At 36.7% G+C, this 19,378-nt stretch overlaps 1 protein-coding gene across 1 annotated transcript in view; it reads left to right on the forward strand.

Moving 5' to 3' along the window:
* The window catches only part of DOK6 (docking protein 6), a 364,564-nt gene that overhangs the window by 216,451 nt on the left and 128,735 nt on the right, over positions 1–19,378 (forward strand). Inside the window, exon 5 of the mRNA XM_019432554.2 lies at positions 7,876–8,065. Coding sequence (XP_019288099.1) covers positions 7,876–8,065 — 190 coding nt within the window. The remainder of the gene's footprint in view (positions 1–7,875; positions 8,066–19,378) is intronic.

A 19,378-nucleotide genomic window follows, 5' to 3' on the forward strand; every position in this document is an offset into this window, starting at 1 on the left:
GCTGGGGAATTTAAAAATACGGCTGTTGTTTTAAGTCCTGCCGACTGATTGGAGAAACACAGAGGTTCCAATTCACAGTGGCCATTGAGCAGATGGCATCTGGCACCTGAATTTATTACTATTGCCACATTGTAATAAAATACATTTTGACAAATTTCAGCACTGTGGTAAAAATGAAGTCACAACTTCTGAAGAGTTCTTCACATCTCGATGAGTATAAATCATGCTTTGTTTCATCCCTGCTATATCTGCATTATACGGATATCAGGATGTGTCTAAATGTGCACATATCTGCCTTCTCAGTGTGGCTCCATTTCTAAAGCTGCTGAAATTGAAGGCTGACCACTGCAATATCCCAATATTATGGAAAGTTGGAGATAAGAATATAAAATTCAGAATGATACTGAAAAATCTCATTATTTTCTGGGTAATATCTGGTTCTGTTTAATTCCTTAACACTTCATATAACTGTTAAAAACAAGGCAGACTACCTCAAACAATGGTGTGAACCTAGATTTCAAACTGAGATGAGTAGTGATAAATTCCACACTCCAGAGCATATGGTCAGTTTCTCAGATGCCAGATTCTGAATGAATTTATTCATTGATGCTTAATATTAGACCAATGGCTCTGGTCCTGGGACGAAATAATATTTAGTGAACTGCTTATTAATTTAGTGCTAATATTAAAATTTCATGCTTTGAATTGTTGTGTAACAATTATTAACTCTAGAGCAGAGAATGGGGCTTTCTTGCTGTCTCAGAAATGTTCTGTAGCCCCAGAGCAGTGGCTGATGGGTGAACAGTACCATGAAATTCTAAAGATTAGGCTGGAAGATTAATTGAAGAGGAGTCTTTGAAGGTCATTCACAGGAGGAGGGCAGCAAGGAGGAACACATCTCCCTCCAAGCACCAGAGAAGCAAAAGAACCACTCACAGAATTTGGATTGCTTGCCAGATTGGGACAAGGACCCCCCAACTTGCCTGTGGTGATGGAGCTGTAGAATCTGGTCGTCCCGCCCAGGCTGGTACCAGTGCGCAAGAGAGTTCGGGGGACAAGAGTTTGGAGATGCAAACTCACCACGATAAGTCTGAGGACAGGTTGCAAGATGTGGGCTACAGCTGTTCACGATGGCCACGGGAGAAGGAAGATAAAGGTCACCAACAAGACAAGATACGTTTCCGCATTTGATGAGACGACAAAGTTTGGATCTTTTAATGAACCAGCTGCAGTAATAAATTTAATTTAAACAAATGCTTTCCATAAACAGTGACTTTTCTGATCACGTGACATTTTGGAAAAAAAACAATTTAATTCTCTCTCCCTTAAATATTTAAAGTTATAGTGAGCAGTAAGTTGCATATAGAGTGAGTGTTACTTTCAGGAATCACTGGCTCATACAAACAACTAAGTGAAATCCAGAATTATAAATGAGTTAACCAATTATTTACAGCTATTGCTAATCATGACAAAATCAGTTTTTACATATATGTAATTATTTTATATGTATATTAGGTGTAATTATTAATTTTCTTCAAGCTATTTAATTTAAATAATACCTACACATTTTCGCTAATGAACTTCAACAAATATATAAGCCTCTACTCTCTGGAAGATCCTGGAAATGAAATTCAGAAAATTAGGGATGTCGCCAAAGAGCTAAAGAATTCTTTTCTTTTTGTGGGGCTTCTCCTTTTGAGCTATGCTTGGAATTTAAAAGGAAGAGAAGGTAAAAGATTAGGAGCTCACACTCACCTGCTTAGCTGAAGTTACTGTAAAATTTAACATCTCCCTGTGGAACACCAGATGGGTGTTAATATTTACAGATTTCTTGGTTTCCAAACATTTAGGCATAATACTTAGTTCCATGTTCCGTCCTTTTTTTGACCCAACCTTCTGAAGTCTCAGGAGAAGTGGGATGGATAGAAAGGATATGAGTGTCCTGCAGTCAGCTAACAATGAAAACTTATCAGAATCCTTCTTTGAAAAAAAAGGAATGAATTGACATCCAATAGACATTTCCCAAATTTAGTCTAAGTAACAAACATGCAAAAGATGCATTTTGTGTTCAGGCAGCCACAATGAGCTGAATGTTCACTATGTGCTAGACGCACAAAATTATTCAATACCTACATTCCAAAAGCCTATATTTTAAAGAATACTCCAGGGGCACCTGGGTGGCTCAGCGGTTGAGCATCCGACTTCAGCTCAGGTCAGGATCTCTTGGTTGGGTTCATGAGTTCAAGCCCCGCATTGGGTTCTCTGCTGTCAGCTCAGAGCCCGCTTTGGATCCTCTGACCCCCTCTCTCTCTGCCCCTCCCCTACCAGTACTTGCTCTCAAAAATAAGTAAACATTAAAAAAATACTCCAATTAATTATAAGGGAGCACATGTGTTTGTTGTTAGTATGGTTCTTCCTTTAAAACCAATTTTCCGTTTGCAATGTTACGAGATGGAAATTATCAAGAAACTGGTCAAAGAGTTCATCATCCTGTCGTGTTCTATTACTCACTAGATGATGTTTTGCTTCATGTTAGAAACTTGCATCTGTGATCTGGGGTGCCTGGGTGGCTCAGTCAGTTGAGCATCTGAATCTTGATTTGGGCTCTGGTCATAATCCCAGGGTCATGGAATCGAGGCCTGCATCCAAATCCATGTAGATGGCCCAGAGCCTACTTGGGATTCTCTCTCTCTGCCCCTCCCCTGCATACACTCACTCATGCTCTCTCTCTCTCTCAAAATAAATACATAAACTTAAAAAAATAATTTAAAAAATAAAAATAAATAAAACATTAAAAAAACAAAACGTAACTCTGATGCTCTGTTTCCTATAGCCCCTGCATGCTCCACTTGTCTCCACCTGTCAGGCTCAAGCTAATAGCTATAGTTGGAATGTTCCTGCCTCAAACCAGATCCATTTAAAACCTCATCGGCTGAGAAAGAAAGGTTTCTGTCTTTCTCAGAGCTGATGACCCATTCAATCTTCACACATCACCCGAGGTCTCACTATGCCTTTTCCAGAACCATTTCGCCTGAGTGTAGCTACCCTTTCTTGCCAGACCTTGTCCAATTCAATTTGACCAAACCTTGTTTTGTAGTCCCCTTGGACTGTTCTTGTGGTTCCCACCTGGACTCTGGTCCCAGGACTTTTGGGGTGTAGTCTATTCCTTTGGACCTCTTAATCCACCCCTAGAGTAGAAATGCCCTTGTAAACGCAATAGCAGATTCAATAATAGTAAGAAGCATCTTTGTTGGATATAACAAATCATTTTGTAAATACTTCACCTTGCTATTGTTTTTGGCCATTTAAAATTAAATTATGCTTTCTCATATGTTGGCCATTATATAAACCAAAATTTTGTCAAAATACAATCTCATGGGCACCGTTTGGGATTTTTTTTTCCACTCTAGAATTCTGTAGTTTCATATGTCTGAGTACATTTTAATCTAATATTTTTTTTATTTAACCTTTTCAAATATTTCTCTCTTCACATATTCAGCAGTCTTCACAAGACTTAATGTTGGTAGAATTTTTATCCATGGTTTAGGATATTGCATTTAAACAGCTAGTTTCTGTGTCTGCTTCGGCAGCACATACACTAAACAGCTTCGTTTCTTTCCTAATTCTTTTGGGTGCTTGGAAATGTGTTGTTTAGCGTGTCTTAACAGTGTTCTGTTATTGTTGATTACCTTAAAAGAAAATAGTCAGAGGGGCGCCTGGGTGGCTCAGTCAGTTGGGCATCCAACTCTTGATTTCAGCTCAGGTCATGATCCCAAGGTCATGGGATCTAGCCCTGTGTCAGGCTTCATGCTGAGTGTGGAGCCTGCTTAAGATTCTCTCTCCCTCCGGGGCACCTGGGTGGCTCAGTTGGTTAAGCGGCCCACTTCGGCTCAGGTCACGATCTCACGGTCGGTGAGTTCGAGCCCCGCATCGGGCTCTGTGCTGACAGCTCAGAGCCTGGAGCCTGTTTCAGATTCTGTGTCTCCCTCTCTCTGACCCTCCCCCGTTCATGCTCTGTCTCTCTCGGTCTCAAAAATAAATAAACGTTAAAAAAAAATTTAAAAAAAATAAAATAAAAGATTCTCTCTCTCCCTCTGCCCCTCCCCCACACACTCTCTCTCAAATAAAAATAATAATAATAAATAAAATAATGGGAATATACATACATACCCTGATGAATTGAAAAATTTCATAGACCTCCTTTCTTCCTATGCCTTTCACTTCTTTTGTTCCAATTGGCATAAGAACTCTTTCCTGCCGGCTCGGTCATGAGTCAGTAGAGATGGGATTAGTCTATTTGAGCAGAAATTAAAGAACAGCTTTGAATTAAGTGTGCCGGTTTGTTCTACTGGAACATAGTATCACTTTCAAAGCATCCCTCGTAGTTCCTCTGATGCCACTACTTCCTTGGCAATACTCTAAAATGGGTTCTTCACATCAGCATTTCTCACAGTGTGGTCCCCAGGGCAGCGGCATCAACATCCTCTGGAAACAAGTAGAAATGCAAATTGAACGGCCCGGCCTGGACCTACTGTATCAAAAATGAGAAGGGTGGAGTGCGCCCAGCAATCTATGTTCAAGCAAGCCCTTCAGGTCATTTTGATGCACATTAATGTCTGAAAACCAGCGCTCTCAGCAGTAAAACCCAAAGGTAGGCTCTTATGTGAGAAGGTGACATGATAAGAGGGTGGTTAAAACACCTGCCTCATACAATTATTTCGCAAAGTTAAATAGTTTAAAAAGTCACTTCAGGGGGGCCAATTTTAGCTATTTCACATTGAAATGGTCTTTCCAGTGGAAAGCATCACAAATTTTAGTGAAGCAGCATATTTTACATTACTAAGGGCACAAAATGATTTACTCCTTGTAAATGTGGGAAGATTTTTTCCATGAAAATGGATTCAAAGAAGAAGAATTTACTAGATAACTTGAGCTGCCTTCATTCTCTGCTGGATTAAATTAGTCTACTTTTTAATTGAATCTCAAATCCTTGGAAATTACCCATTAGGATGAAATAGATTTTGAATATTTAAAAACCAAAAATAAAATTTCTTAGAATAATCCTTTTTGTGGGATGAAAGAAATAGTATCAAAAGGAAGGTTGGCACGTTCTAGACATTAACAAGAAGGGCTTACCATGAGTTGCTAGGTAGCAAAGTGTGTGAAGCCTGGGGGAGTGGAAGGCAGACAAGAAGGTCACGGCAATACATTTTACCTGCTTGATATCACCTACAGCTGGCCCAGGAAGGAGTCCCTTGGGGCAGGTTATCTGATATCTATGTATTTGTTTGTAAATGTACCTCACCAATTTTGACATCTAGAGCCCTATATCATGTGAATCGTATGAAATTCAATTATTCATTATTTTTCAGTTTTCCAGTTCCATATTTCTTTAATGTCCATTGTGATGATTGTACCCTTTCTCTGTTTATTTTTTCTAGGTTTTATCTGCTTACATTAGAGCACACAGACATTTCGGTGAAAATGCAATGGTTCTTTGGGTCCTCTGTAATACTCCATGGGTTATAGGTGATTTTTCATGTGTCATCCATTTCGAGGACACATGATGTCAGGTTTATTTTTTTTACATGATTTTTTTTTCAGATATCAAACTATGGGTGTGAATATCAAGGGTCAATGCAGCCTTAAGCAACACTAAAATTGGTTAATGATGTTTATTTCAATATTTTACAAGAAGTGTTATTTCTTGGCATGTTGGCAATGACTCTTTGGTTGCTATCTTCAGACTCTGTAATTGATAGAAAGGAAGGAATTTAGAGGAAGGTTTTACATTCCACTTTTATAGCAAAAGCATTTTACCTCTCCTCAACAGATGCCACTGACATACGATTACTTCCAAATATAAAAGCTGAACATCAAAAGGGTCTTGGCCAAAGAAAAGATTTCTATTCACGCATTATCTGTATGCATGAGTCACTCTGTTGGGTCCAACTTTCATTTATACTCTTACATGAGATCAGGCCCCTTTGATCTGCTACTTGTAATCCCATTGGTGTGTGAAATGTGGTGGCAATGTGAGTGATGTATTTAATGCAAAATATTGAGACTTTGATTGTACACAAGAATTTTAAGATTTATGGAATATATATATATATATATATATATATATATATACACTTTTTATTGCAGATAATTAATGGGGCAATGATCTTTCTTCATTGCTTCAGCTATGTAATTTATCTTGTTTTTCTCTTCTGGAGGATATGAATGTGAAATCCATATACATATTAGTTTTATGGGTCAATAATCCAAGTAAAAAATTGAATTAGATTATTCTGGTCAAAAATATCTAGACACTTGAATATAAATATGGTCCATTTGGTTACTACATTTCCAGCTATCATGCTTAAATTAAATTTAACCCATTTGGAATCTGAATTTTTTGTTTTGTTTTTTTGGCATCAGCAAAGCAATTCTCTGCAAAGTACCTGCCACAGAAAAGATTCTTTCTATTATATAGACAATTCCAGCTCAGTACCAATAAACACTCAGTATTTCAAATGGTGGCATTATGATGGATGATGGCACATTCTTAAACATATCAATCCTTTCTCAACTGCAGCTGCACCATTATGCCTCTCAAAATCATTAATTCAACAGCACTGCCTTTCAAGCACAATTCACAATTAAATTCAAACTCACAAAGATGTATCTGCCAGCAGTTCTTAAACTTTTTATTATCATGACATTATTCTTTTTATAATTCCTCAATTCTTGCGGTGCATATTCGTCATGGGATATATTTATTTCATTCCTATAAGTTAACCAATGCTTATTTATTGATTGCTTGCTATAAACCAAGAATGTGGTGCTTGGAATTGGGGATATTTTATAGGACAATTTATAGGTCATACCAAGTTCTTTGCTGCCTGGAACTTATGAACTAACCTTATTTTTTATAAAGTGCATCTGATGCATTTAAATGGGGATCAAGGGCTGTGGAACTTTGCAGTAGCCTTTGAGATACACAAGTTATAAAGCAAGGTTTGGGATTGTTGCCTGATAGTCAGATTTTCAACTGTAGAATACCCAAGAATGAAAGTGGCTATATATGTTTGTTTGCTTAACAAAACAATATCTGAAGTCCTGCAGAAGTAAATAATGGCTATCTGCAATTATCATATGCTGAATGTGACTGTGAATACAGTGTGTTTTGAGAGTCAGTCTAGGTGTGCATTAAAAGCTTCATAACACGAAGGTAAAATTGAGTAAATTCTTCCTTAAATTAAATAAGACATTCCTCGCAGGAGTTATATCTATGGCTTGCATTTAAGATTGTGTGAAGTAGCAGCCACTAAGCATCATTTTGGCAGAGACCTCACTTAGCTTTTACCCTTATGTTTCCGTTGTACAATTTCACCATTTCATCCTCACCACAGAGAACACAATGCAACACAAAGTGTAGAATGAGTGAGTGAATGAATTATTGATTAAGAATAGTTTAACTGGGGTGCTTGGGTGGCCCTGTCTGTTGAGCATCCAACTCTTGATTTTGGCTCAGGTCATGATCCCAGGGTCATGGGATTGAGCCCTACATCAGGCTCTGTGCTGAGTGTGGAGCCTGCTTCGGATTCTCTCTGTCTCTGTCTCTCTCTCTCTCTCTCTCTCTCTCTCCCCATCCGTCTCCCCATATTGCACATTCTCTCTCTAAAAAGAAAAAAAAATATTATAATTAACTCATTTTCTCACACATCACATGGAAAAAGGTAGTGTTTCGCACCATGTACCGGTGTTCCCGAGGGACACAGTAATGTTTTCTGAAGGCTGTAGGTAGTTACACAAATTAATACAGTGCTACCATAAAGACTCATACCTGTTTTCACTTAATTTGCACCATTCTTTGTTCCTCTGCAGAGAGATTCAATGTATACCTTATGCCTACACCAAATCTGGATATTTATGGCGAATGCACAATGCAGATCACTCATGAGAATATCTATCTCTGGGATATCCACAATGCCAAGGTCAAACTGGTGATGTGGCCTCTCAGCTCACTGAGGAGATATGGACGGGACTCAACGTGGTTCACCTTTGAGTCAGGAAGGTAAGCTCTAAGTGTCACAACCAGGGGGTGGGTGAAAAATAAACTCCTGAAGGAAAGGTTCTGTCCATCTGCCCAGGATGACCACTGTGTTTGGAAAGGGTACAAATGACCAAATATATAATTTCTCCAGATTCTTTTTTGTTTTTTTTAATATGAAATTTATTGTCAAATTGGTTTCCATACAACACCCAGTGGTCATTCCAACATCAGAGGAGGTGCCTTCCTCAGATTCGTGTTGATAATCTAAATAAAGTGTGTTCATTCTATGACAGGTTAATTACCCCATTCTAAAAAATTTCAGTCTTTTACACTGGCCTCAAACTGATTTCATAATTATTTCTATCATGCCATATGGTTTGCAATATTATTACAATCCTATATTTTTAGTGTATCCAATAATATTATCAGTGCAATAGGATTCCCATAAAATTCAACATGTCCCTACTAGCCTTATTTTTGTGAGTTCTTTGTAAGCAAAAAAATTTTGAAAGGAGTTTTATATTAAATTGTTTAAATATTACATTTTAATATTGCCGATATTATTATTGCCGATAAATTAGTCCAGTATTCATTTATCCAGATTTTTATGTTAACATTAATTAAGTGTAAATGTTAATTCAGAGTGACTGAAGAAATATTTTGAAATATGTAACATATGAAATGTATAACACAGATTTTAAATACAGTATGTCAAAAGCAAGTATGTTGGTTTCTTAATTATAGCATATGATTGGAATCCATAAATGTTTTAAATGAGTGGTTGTTTCATAATCACACTTTACAGACAGAAGTTTAGACATGAGCTTCAACCAGCTAAGTGAATATCTTTGTGCAATGACCCCTACCCGTTTGTGATGTTGTTGTCACATATACAAGACAAGACCTACTTAGATTTGGGGATTCTGTATAATAAGAGATGTTTAACGTATCGGTCTTCACACTGGGGACATGATTTATCACATTCTGAAAATGAATCTGTGACATTATAAGATAATTTTAGCAAAGTTTTATTGTACTTGATACAGCAATCTTAATTTCATAACTTTGTTCTTACAAAACTACTAAATACTTACTCAAGGTCAGGTTCTAATAATATCCATCTAGGTTAGGTCAAGGCCATATATTTTTTAGAATTTTAAGCGGAGGGGAGAAAATAAGTTGAGCTGAGCTGAAGTAATTCTACCACTCAGTTTTGCACTAGGTTATATTAAACCCTCTACTACACTGATTTCTCTAAGAGGCTCTAATCCTGTGGTTACTTAGTGGTTATGAGTTCACTCAACTGTCTATTTCCAATCTGCCTAGATATTGACAGTAATAAGAGTAATCACATTTTAGATAACTGTTAGGAAATAATTCTCTTAAGAAAATGAATACTTTGGGGCATATATACTATTTTAAAATGTATAGGGTTATGAAAAAGGGATTATAACTTACTCACTGACCTAAGGTTTCCGATACATTTTTTTTTACTGGTCATAAAAGTTAATGTACGTATAGAAAAAAGTGATGGTTTATTTTCATTACTTAATAACATTACCCCCAAAATTCCCTCCTCTGGATTTTTCCCCTAGGTGTTCCTATTTTCCTATTTTCTTTTTTTTTTTATTATTTATTATTAACATGTAGTTGACACGCAGTGTTATATTGGTTTCAGGGTTACAACATAATGATTTGATAATTCCATGCATTCTCAGTGCTCACCATGATAAGGGTGTCACCATGTCACCATCTGTCATCATATAGTGTCATTACAATGTTACTGACTATATGCCCTGTGCTGTACTTTTCTTCCATGACTCACTTACTTTATTTCATAACCAGAAGGTAATCTTCATCTGTTTCCATTCTCCCTGTCCCACGGCTTTCTGGCAACCACCAGTTTGCTCTCTGTATTTGTGTGTCTGTTTGGTGTTTGTTTGTTTGTGTGTTTGCTCGTTTGTTTTGTTTTGTTTTTTAGATTCCACATATAAGAGAAATAATATGGCATTTGTCTTTTTCTGTCTGACTTATTTCACTTAGCATAACACCCTCTAGGTCCATTCTTGTTGCAAATGGCAAAACTTCATTCTTTTTAAAGGCTAAGTCTACTGTGTATATATGAGTGTGCAGGAGGTGGGAACATACCACATCTTCTTTATGCACTCATCTGTGAATGGGCATTTTGGTTGCTTCTACATGTTGGCTATTATAAGTAATGTTGTTTTAAATATAGGGGTGTATACATCTTTTTGAATTCGTGGTTTCATTTTCTTTGGAAATACCCAGTGGTGCGATTACTAGATCATATGGTATTTCCATTTTTAATTTTTGAGGAGCCTCAATACTGTTACCTGTCTGTCCCCTCATTTCAGAAGGCATCTTCTCAGGATTTTGAATAACAGTAAGGTTTCTTTTTCTTTTATGGTGGTTATGGAGAATTTTCACTCCATTTATAAATGTTCACGTTAGCTTTTGCCAGTTTCTTTCTTGATTCTTCAAAGTCTTTAAGGGGAACAGACTGGCTCTCCACCGGTGTTTAAGTTGATATTCTCAACCAAAACATCCAACTACCTGATGTGCAACTTGGTTTATCTGACAGTCACTATTAATTGGTCTTCTGTGATCTTGGTAATTTTTAATAATTTTAAGATACATTAAAAAATAAAACATATCAGAGTAGGTAAGGACCACAGTCTTCAAGGTTTTTATGTTTTATTTTTGTTTTCTTGTTTGTTTAGTTTTGTTGGTTTAGGAGATAATTGTTTTCTACACTTTTTATCAGAATAACTTCTTAATAAATAATAATATTTAAAAATCATCTTGACACCCAAGCTCCTCCGTGCCTGGGAATCGGAGAGAACTAGATTTAGGTCATTGCTCTGTCACTTGTTAATAGCTTCCAGTTTTCTTCTTTGCATTAGAAGTAGTATCATCTCTACCTCCTACATAAATTTGTAGAGATTGAGTTTGTGATCGGAAAGCAGCACACAGCACAGTACTGTCACGCGATGGGCATTTAAGAAACCATGATTACGTACGCTTCTCAGAAATTATGTATTTATTTTCCACTTTCTGAACGAAGCTTCTACTTATCTCTGAAGATCTCTATTCTTAGAGAACTCTGCTAAGGCACATCCTTAGCCAAAACTGGAAATGCGGGGAGAGATGAGCCAAGCAAAAAGCTTGGGAGAAGCCGGCATTCAAATGCTGGAAAAATCATTAGAAACTCAGTGTCTGAGAATAAAAATCAGTGTTACCTGTCATGAGTCAGGACTTTGAGGCGGAAATGGGTCTGGTACAGCAAGACTTCAGAGTACAAATAAGGGGAAAATACCGAACGGCTGTCTTTGTGCTAACTGGTGCTTGGAACATAATTTTATGGGTTACTAGGTGCCTATTTCATTGAAGAGTCAGCAGATATACAAGAACTCTCTCATTTACCGTGTGTAATTCTTTGGAATGAGTTACACTCCAGTAGTATTGCCTGCGGGAAAATCAGAGTGTAGAGCAATGAAAATCAAACTTCCTTACCCTTAAGTACATTAAGGGAAAAAACCTAAAGGAATCTAGACAAAAAGCTACTAGAACTAAGAAGTGAATTTAGCATGGTTGCAGCATATAAGGTCAATATACAAAAATCAATTTTATTTTATATATAAGCAATGCATAATTGGAAGGGAAAATGTTTTGAATATCTCTTCTAATCTCATAAAAATATGAAATATGTATAGGTTATTTTAACAAAATATGTGCAAGACCTATACATTGAAAACCACAAAATATGACTAAGAGAAATTAAAGAAGACCAAAATAAATGAAGGTATATACCACATTTGTGAATTGGAAGACGCTGTATTCATAAGATAACAGTCCTCTCCAAATCAATGGGCACATTCATTTTAATGTCAACAATCCCAAAGGACTTTTCTAAATCAAATGTCAAGTTGATTCTAAAAGGTATTTCGAATTACAAAAGACCTAGAGTAGCAAAAGCAATTTGGAAAAGCACATATCTGATGGATTTCTACTACCCTATTTTAATCCTTGTTACGAAGCCACAATAATCAAGACTATGTGATAGTGACATAAGAATAGACCTAACAATCACCAGAAAAGAATGAAGAGTTCAAAATGGACACCTACATATATGGCCGATTTATTTATTTGTTAATCTGCTGTGTTAATTTAATGTGAAAAAGAAACAAATGGTGTGGGAACAACCAGATACCCATTAGGAGAAACATGAACCTCAGCTCTTACCTCACTTGCATGGACTGAATTCTGAATTGTGCCCCCCTCCCCCGCTTCCACAGCAATATTCATATATTGAAACCCTAATTCCCAAGTGTGATGGTATTTGGAGCTGAGATTTTGGGGCCTTTGGAAGACAATTCAGTTTAAATGAGACCATGAGGGTGGGGCATCATGGTAGGATTAAGGTCCTTATAAGAAGAGATACCAGAAAGCTGCTTTCTCTGTCCTGCCATGTGAGGTGGCCACAAGGAGAAGGTGGCCATCTACAAGAAACAAAGAGAATCCTCACCAGAAATTGACCATAGTGACACCTTGATCTTGGACTTCCAGCTTCCAGAAGTATGTGAAAATAAATGTCTATTCTTTAAGCCCCCTTGTCCATGGTTATTTGTTATGGCAGCTCAAGCTAATACACTCCACCAAACTCCAAATGCATATATATTTACATAACAAAACTAAAATTATAAAATTTATAACAGAAAACAGGAAAATATTTGTAACCTTGAAATAGCCAAACATTTCTTTCTTTTTAATTTTATTTTTTATTTTTTAAAATTTACATCCAAATTAGTTAGCATATAGTGAAACAATGATTTCGGGAGTAGATTCCTTAGTGCCCCTTACCCATTTAGCTCATCCCTCCTCCCACAACCCCTCCAGCAACCCTCAGTTTGTTCTCCATATTTATGAGTCTCTTCTGTTTTGTCCCCCTCCCTGTTTTTATATTCTTTTTGTTTCCCTTCCCTTATGTTCTCTTAAAGTCCTCATATGAGTGAAGTCATATGATTTTTGTCTCTCTCTGACTAATTTCACTTAGCATAATACCCTCCAGTTCCATCCACGTAGTTGCAAATGGCGAGATTTCATTCTTTTTGATTGGAAATAGGCAAACGTTTCTTAAATACTAAACCAAAACCACAATCCAAAGAAAAAATATTTATAATTTCATCAAAATTAACATCTACTCTTTAAAAGACATCTTATAGAAAATGAAAAGGCAAGCACTAGACAGGGGAAAAAATTCATAAATCATGTGTCTGACGATGTTTATATTTGTGATCCTTAAAGAACTCTCAACCCAAAATAAGAAGCAAATAATCCATTCATAAAGTAGGCAAAAAAATGTTGGACCAGTTATAAAAGAAGATACGCCGATAAACAGTACAAACAAGAAAGGATGCTTATTATCATCATGAGTTCCGAGGAAATATGGGTTAAAACCACAAGAAGACACCAGTATATTCTCCCCTCTAGCAAAAGAGAAAACATGACAAAACCCTGACACTGTCAACTGGGGAAGGAACAGCTCTTGACTTGGTGTCATGGCCGACACAAATGGAAGGTAGAACATCACTTCAAGTATGAGTTTGGCAGTTTTTTACATACACCATATGACAGAGCAATTTTACTCCTAGATACTTACCTATCAACTGTCTGCGGCCATACCACCCTGAACATGCCCGATCTTGTCTGATAGTTACCTACCAACTGCCCCCAAACAACACATGAATACTTGTGTTGAGAGGGTCAGAGCAACTTCATGTGTAACAGTCCAAAACTGGAAACAATTTAAATGTCCACCAATAAGTGGACAGACAAATTATAATGTAGTTACACAACAGAATACCACCTACCCGGGACACTCAATGTAGGTGGATCTCAAAAACATTATTCTAAGCAATATGTATGTTTTCATTTCCAGAAAACCCTACAAGAGGCAAAACTTAATTTATAGGGACAGAAAGCAGATCAGTGGTTGCCTGGCACTGAGGGTGAGGTTGGGAGGGAATGGACTGCAACTAAGGAAATCTGGGGGGTGACGAAAAATGTCCTATATCCTGACGTGTGTCAAAACACACAGAATTGTTTACTAAATATTGGCATTCTTATTTTTTTAATATTGGTATTATTATCTGCAAGTTATGCTCCAGTGTTTTCCATGTGAAACAAATTGTGGGAAAAGAACATAGAACATTAACCAGTCTATGATCGGTCTATGTTATATTCTTTCATGCCATTTGGATATTTGGCAACAAGCATTTGTTACTTTTATAATAAAATACTTCCTCTGGAAGGAATGGGGCCAAGGAAGGAAAAAGAGCCTCAGGCACTCTCTGGACAGGGAGTCTTGAAGCTGTGAGGTACAACTAGGCCTTTATTCCTAGAGAGGTACCACAAGATCAGAAATCTGTTTTTGTAACCTGGCCAGGTGGTACGCTTTCTATATTCTCTATGTCAGTCTCCATTTTTCCTTCGTATTGAGAATTTTTTTTGATACCTATATTGTCTGATTAAAAAGTTAATACAGACTTGAAGGAGATGTTGGAAAGAAAAGCTTAAAACTCACTCATAGTTTCTCCATCCTAAGATAACTGCTTTGAATATCTTGATGTACTTCTTTCCAGTATGTTTTAAAATCGATGGAACTAAAGATGTTTATCCTTCATTTTCACCTAATATGATACTGAGAAGTCATCTCTGAGTCCTTTAAAATCAAGATGCTAATGGCTGTGTGGCCTCTGCACATATGGCTATGCCATCATTAATGTAACATTAAGATGTTTCCAAAATAAACTATTCTAAATAAAGCCCCACTGACCATCTGTGAAAAGTTGTGCAAATCTCTGATTATTTCCTTAGCAAAGCCTTTTTAAAGTCCTACTGGGTCAAAGGACGTGAATGTTTTCAACGTCTTCACAAAAGAGCAAACTGCTTTCAAGGAAAGTCATATCAATTCATACATCCTCTAATGGGGCAAAGAGACGGCTCTTTTTGACCCTATAACCACAAGCACTAAAATGATGATTTAAGATGTTTCTATTTCAATCAAGGACTTTGACATCTCTCTTTGTTCTTTTCATTTTGGTCTTTATCTTTATGATTGGAGGTCTGTCCTTGTATATACTGTTCATTTGTATTTTTTTCCTTCTCTAAATTTGGGTGTCCTTTGCCCTTTAATAATTGGACTATTGACCATTATTCTAGGCATCTATTTTGTAAATTTCAGACAATCCCACTCTTGTGAAAGGAAGCCAAGGACAGAAAGTCTGGCCATGCTTGATCCAGGGAAATAAAAGCAGGACATTGTGTTCCCTGAGTCAGGACCCAGGGTGGGGGAGGGGGGTGGGGTGGTGGAGGGGAGGGGGAGAGTGGGTGATGAAGGCAATTTAAAGGACAGATTGGCAGGTGAGACCTGGCCAGTCATCCCAGCAAACCTTGAAGATCTGCATTTTCTGGGTTTTATTTTATTGGCTTTTTTGCACAAAGCATATTATTTGGTAGCCATTTTTAGCATTTATTTATACTACTGCATGTACTGGAAAGTAATAAATTGGATATGCCAAAATATACTTTTTTTCACTGACAGACTTTTTTCAAATGCATTGTTAAATTCTTCTGTACCAACAAAATATAAAAATACACAGGAGAGGAGCTAGATCATTCTTTCTGGGGGAACACACCTCACACATCCTCATGATTATGATCATACACCGTGAACTTGAGGGAGCACATGGCAGGAATGGGAACAGGAGAACAAAGACCAGGAAGCTTTCGGTAGGAATTGTTCCTGGGGAAGTGTGGCGTTTGGGAGATGAATTCACAGTGTCACGCCAGCTTAGAGCAATTGCTTTTTTACCATAATGATTATAAGTTTGCATTTTGAGAGTAAAAAACCACCAATTTACCTTGCAGCTTATTTTTCTCCAAAAAAACCCAGAAAAGACATCCAGACCTGCAGAGGAAGTCATAGGATTCAGGATTGTGTGCAATTTTATCCTGTGGAAGGCAAAATTATGTCTTTAACTGCTGAGGTGGCATCTGCACTTCATATAACCTCATAAATATTACAAGCAAACATCAGAATGAGTTCAAATGGCTGCATAACGAAATTCAAGTGAGGCCCAAATCCTTTTTTAGAAAACTATTGTTCAAAACATAACCTCCCTTTTCAGCATAATGCTTAATATAACAAAACTGGTGCTTAAAATATATGTCTTAACTAACTTTGATAATATTGTCTTTATTTGGAAGCTTAGGGAAAATCTGGTTACAGATTTTAACAATTAAACATGTAAAACAATACTTATGGTAATGTGATTCCTTTGGTAAGATGGTTAATGGAAGCAGTTATGTGTGCCATAAGCAAGGATTCTGTGATGTCACAGGTAGACATAATTTATTCCTAAACCATTTTGTTCATGAATGCAGAGAGAGGTCCTTCCTTCTCTAATGCATGACCAATTAGTTAAAAGGAAAGATAAGACAGAGAGCTCTTAAATATAACACCAAACCATGACCTAAAAAATATATATATGTATAAATATAAATATATATATAAATGTTATATATAAAAATATATAAAATATATATAACATATATAATATATATAAATAAGATAAATAAATATATATATATATATATATAAACATATATATATATAAACTGATCTGTGTAAAATTTTTTAAAAAATCTTTTTACTTATGTATTTATCTATTAATGTTTATTTCTGAGAGAGAGAGAGCATGGACGCACGCACGCATAAGTTGGGGAGGGGCAGAGAGAAAGGGAGACACAGAATCTGAAGCGGGCTCCAGGCTCTGAGCTGTCAGCACAGAGCCCGATGTGGGGCTCACACTCATGAACTGTGAGATCATGACCTGCGCTGAAATTAGATGCTCAACCAACTGACCCACCCAGGCGCTCCTAAAAAATTTCTTTTAACATTTATTTATTTTTCAGACACAGAGACAGAGCATGAGCAGGGGAGGGCAGAGAGAGAGAGGGAGACCCAGAATCCGAAGCAGGCTCCAGTCTCTGAGCTGCCAGCACAGAGACTGATGTGGGGCTCAAACCCATGAACCCTGAGATCATGACCTGAGCCGAAGTCTGACACTTAAATGACTAAGCCACCCAGCCACCCCTGAACTGTATCAAAATTTAAAACTTGGCTCTGCAAAAGACACTTTTAAGGGAATGAAAAGATAAGACATAGTTCTAGAGAAAGATTTAGAAGTCACATATTTGACAAAGAATTTGTATCCAGAATATAAAGAACTTCAAAATGTAGTAATAAGCAAACATACAACCTGTAATTTAAAAAATAGGCAAAAGATTTGCGCAGACATTTTGTCAAAGGAGGTATTTGTTTGACCAATAATGACACTAAAAGTTGCCAAACTTAATTAGCCATTAGGGAAATACAAATAAAACCCACAATGAGATACAAATATCTACTTATTATAATGGCTAAAATAAAAAAAAAAATCTGCTAATACCAAGTGTTAACAAGAAGGTCCTCATATATGTGTTGGTGGGAATGTAAAATGGTATACCCATTTAGGAAAGCAATTTGGGCGTATTTTTATGTAAAATTAAACATATACTTCACATATGACCAAGTAATCCTGCTCCTGAGTTATTTCCTCAAGAAAAATAAAAACATATGTTCATTAAAAAGCCCTGCATCTGAGGGATGCCTGGGTGGCTCAGTCTGTTAGGCATCCAACTTCAGCTCAGATCATGATCTCACAGCTCATGATTTCAAGCTCCAGGTCGGGCTCTGAGAGACAAATTGGATTTAATGAAAATTTGAAGAATTTGTGTATAAAAAGACAATATAAACAGAATAAAAGGCAGCTCACAGAATGAGAGAAAATAATTACAAATCATACCTCCAATAAGCGATTATATAATCCAGAATATATGGAGAACTTCTAAAACTCAACAACAAAACAAGCCAATTGTTAAAATGGGCAAAAGACTTGAACAGACATTTCTCCAAAGAATATATATAAATGACCAATAAGTACATGAAAAAATACTCAATATCACTAGTCCTTAGGAAATGCAAATGAAAACTGCAGTAAGATATCACCTCACACCCATCAGGGGTGCTATATCAAACCAATCAAAACAAAACAAAACAAAAACAGAAATTGGAACGCTTGTGCACTGTTGATAGGAATGGAAAGTGGTAGAGCAGCTGTACAGAACTGTATGGAGGTTCCTCAAAATATTGAAATATAACTACCATATGACCCGGCAATTATACTTCTGAGTCTACACCCAAAAGAATTGATAGTAGGGTGTCAAAGAGATATTTGTACATGTATGGTCATAGGGGTATTATTCATAACAGCTAAAACCTGGAAGCAACCCACTACTCAGTGATGGATATATGGATTTTAAAAATGTGGTATATGCATGCAATGGAGTATTATTCAGCCTTAAAAAGGAAGAAAATCTGATATCTATTCCAATGTAAGTGAACCTTGAGCAAATTATGCTAAGTGGATTAAGCCAGTCACTAAAAGATAAATGTTATATGATTCCACTTATATGAGGTACTTAGAGTAGCCAAAATCATAGAGGCAGAAAATTGAATAGTGGTTGCCAGGAGCTGGGGGAGAAGGAATGGGGAGTTATTGCTTAAGGGATATAGAGTTTCAAATTACAGAATGAAAAGAGTTATGAGAATGCATTTGTGGTGATGGTTGCAGAATATTATGAATGTTTACCACCACTAAGCAGATACCTAAAAATAGTTACAATAGCCAACACAATATTGAAGAAAAAGAACAAAGTTGGAATACTGACACTGCCCAGCTTCAGGACTTACTATAAAGCTAAAGTAATTAAGACTGCGATTTTAATGAAAAAGTACAGAAAAATCAATGGATCAGAGTGGATAGCTCAGAAATTGACCCACATAAGTATAGTCAACTGATCTGTGACAATGGACATGACAAGACAATAGAAATGCAATTTATACACTTTACGAAAATTAACTCAAAAATGGATCATAGACCTAAACATAAAATGCAAAACCATGCAACTCCTAGAAGATAACATAGGAGAACGCCTCAATGATCTTGGGTCATTGTAGGCACATTGTAGGCCCAATTACATATCACATCGTAGGCACAACACCAAAAGCAGGATCCATGAAAGAAACAATGATAAGCTAGACCTCATGAAAACTAAAAATTTATACTCTTCAAGAGATGATGTCAAGAGAATGAGAAGACAAGCCACAAACTGAGAGAACCCATTTGCAAAGGACACATCTGATAAAGG

This window comes from Panthera pardus, unplaced genomic scaffold (assembly GCF_024362965.1).
Source record: "Panthera pardus isolate Hobbes unplaced genomic scaffold, ASM2436296v1 HiC_scaffold_15, whole genome shotgun sequence".
Lineage (NCBI taxonomy): Eukaryota > Metazoa > Chordata > Mammalia > Carnivora > Felidae > Panthera > Panthera pardus.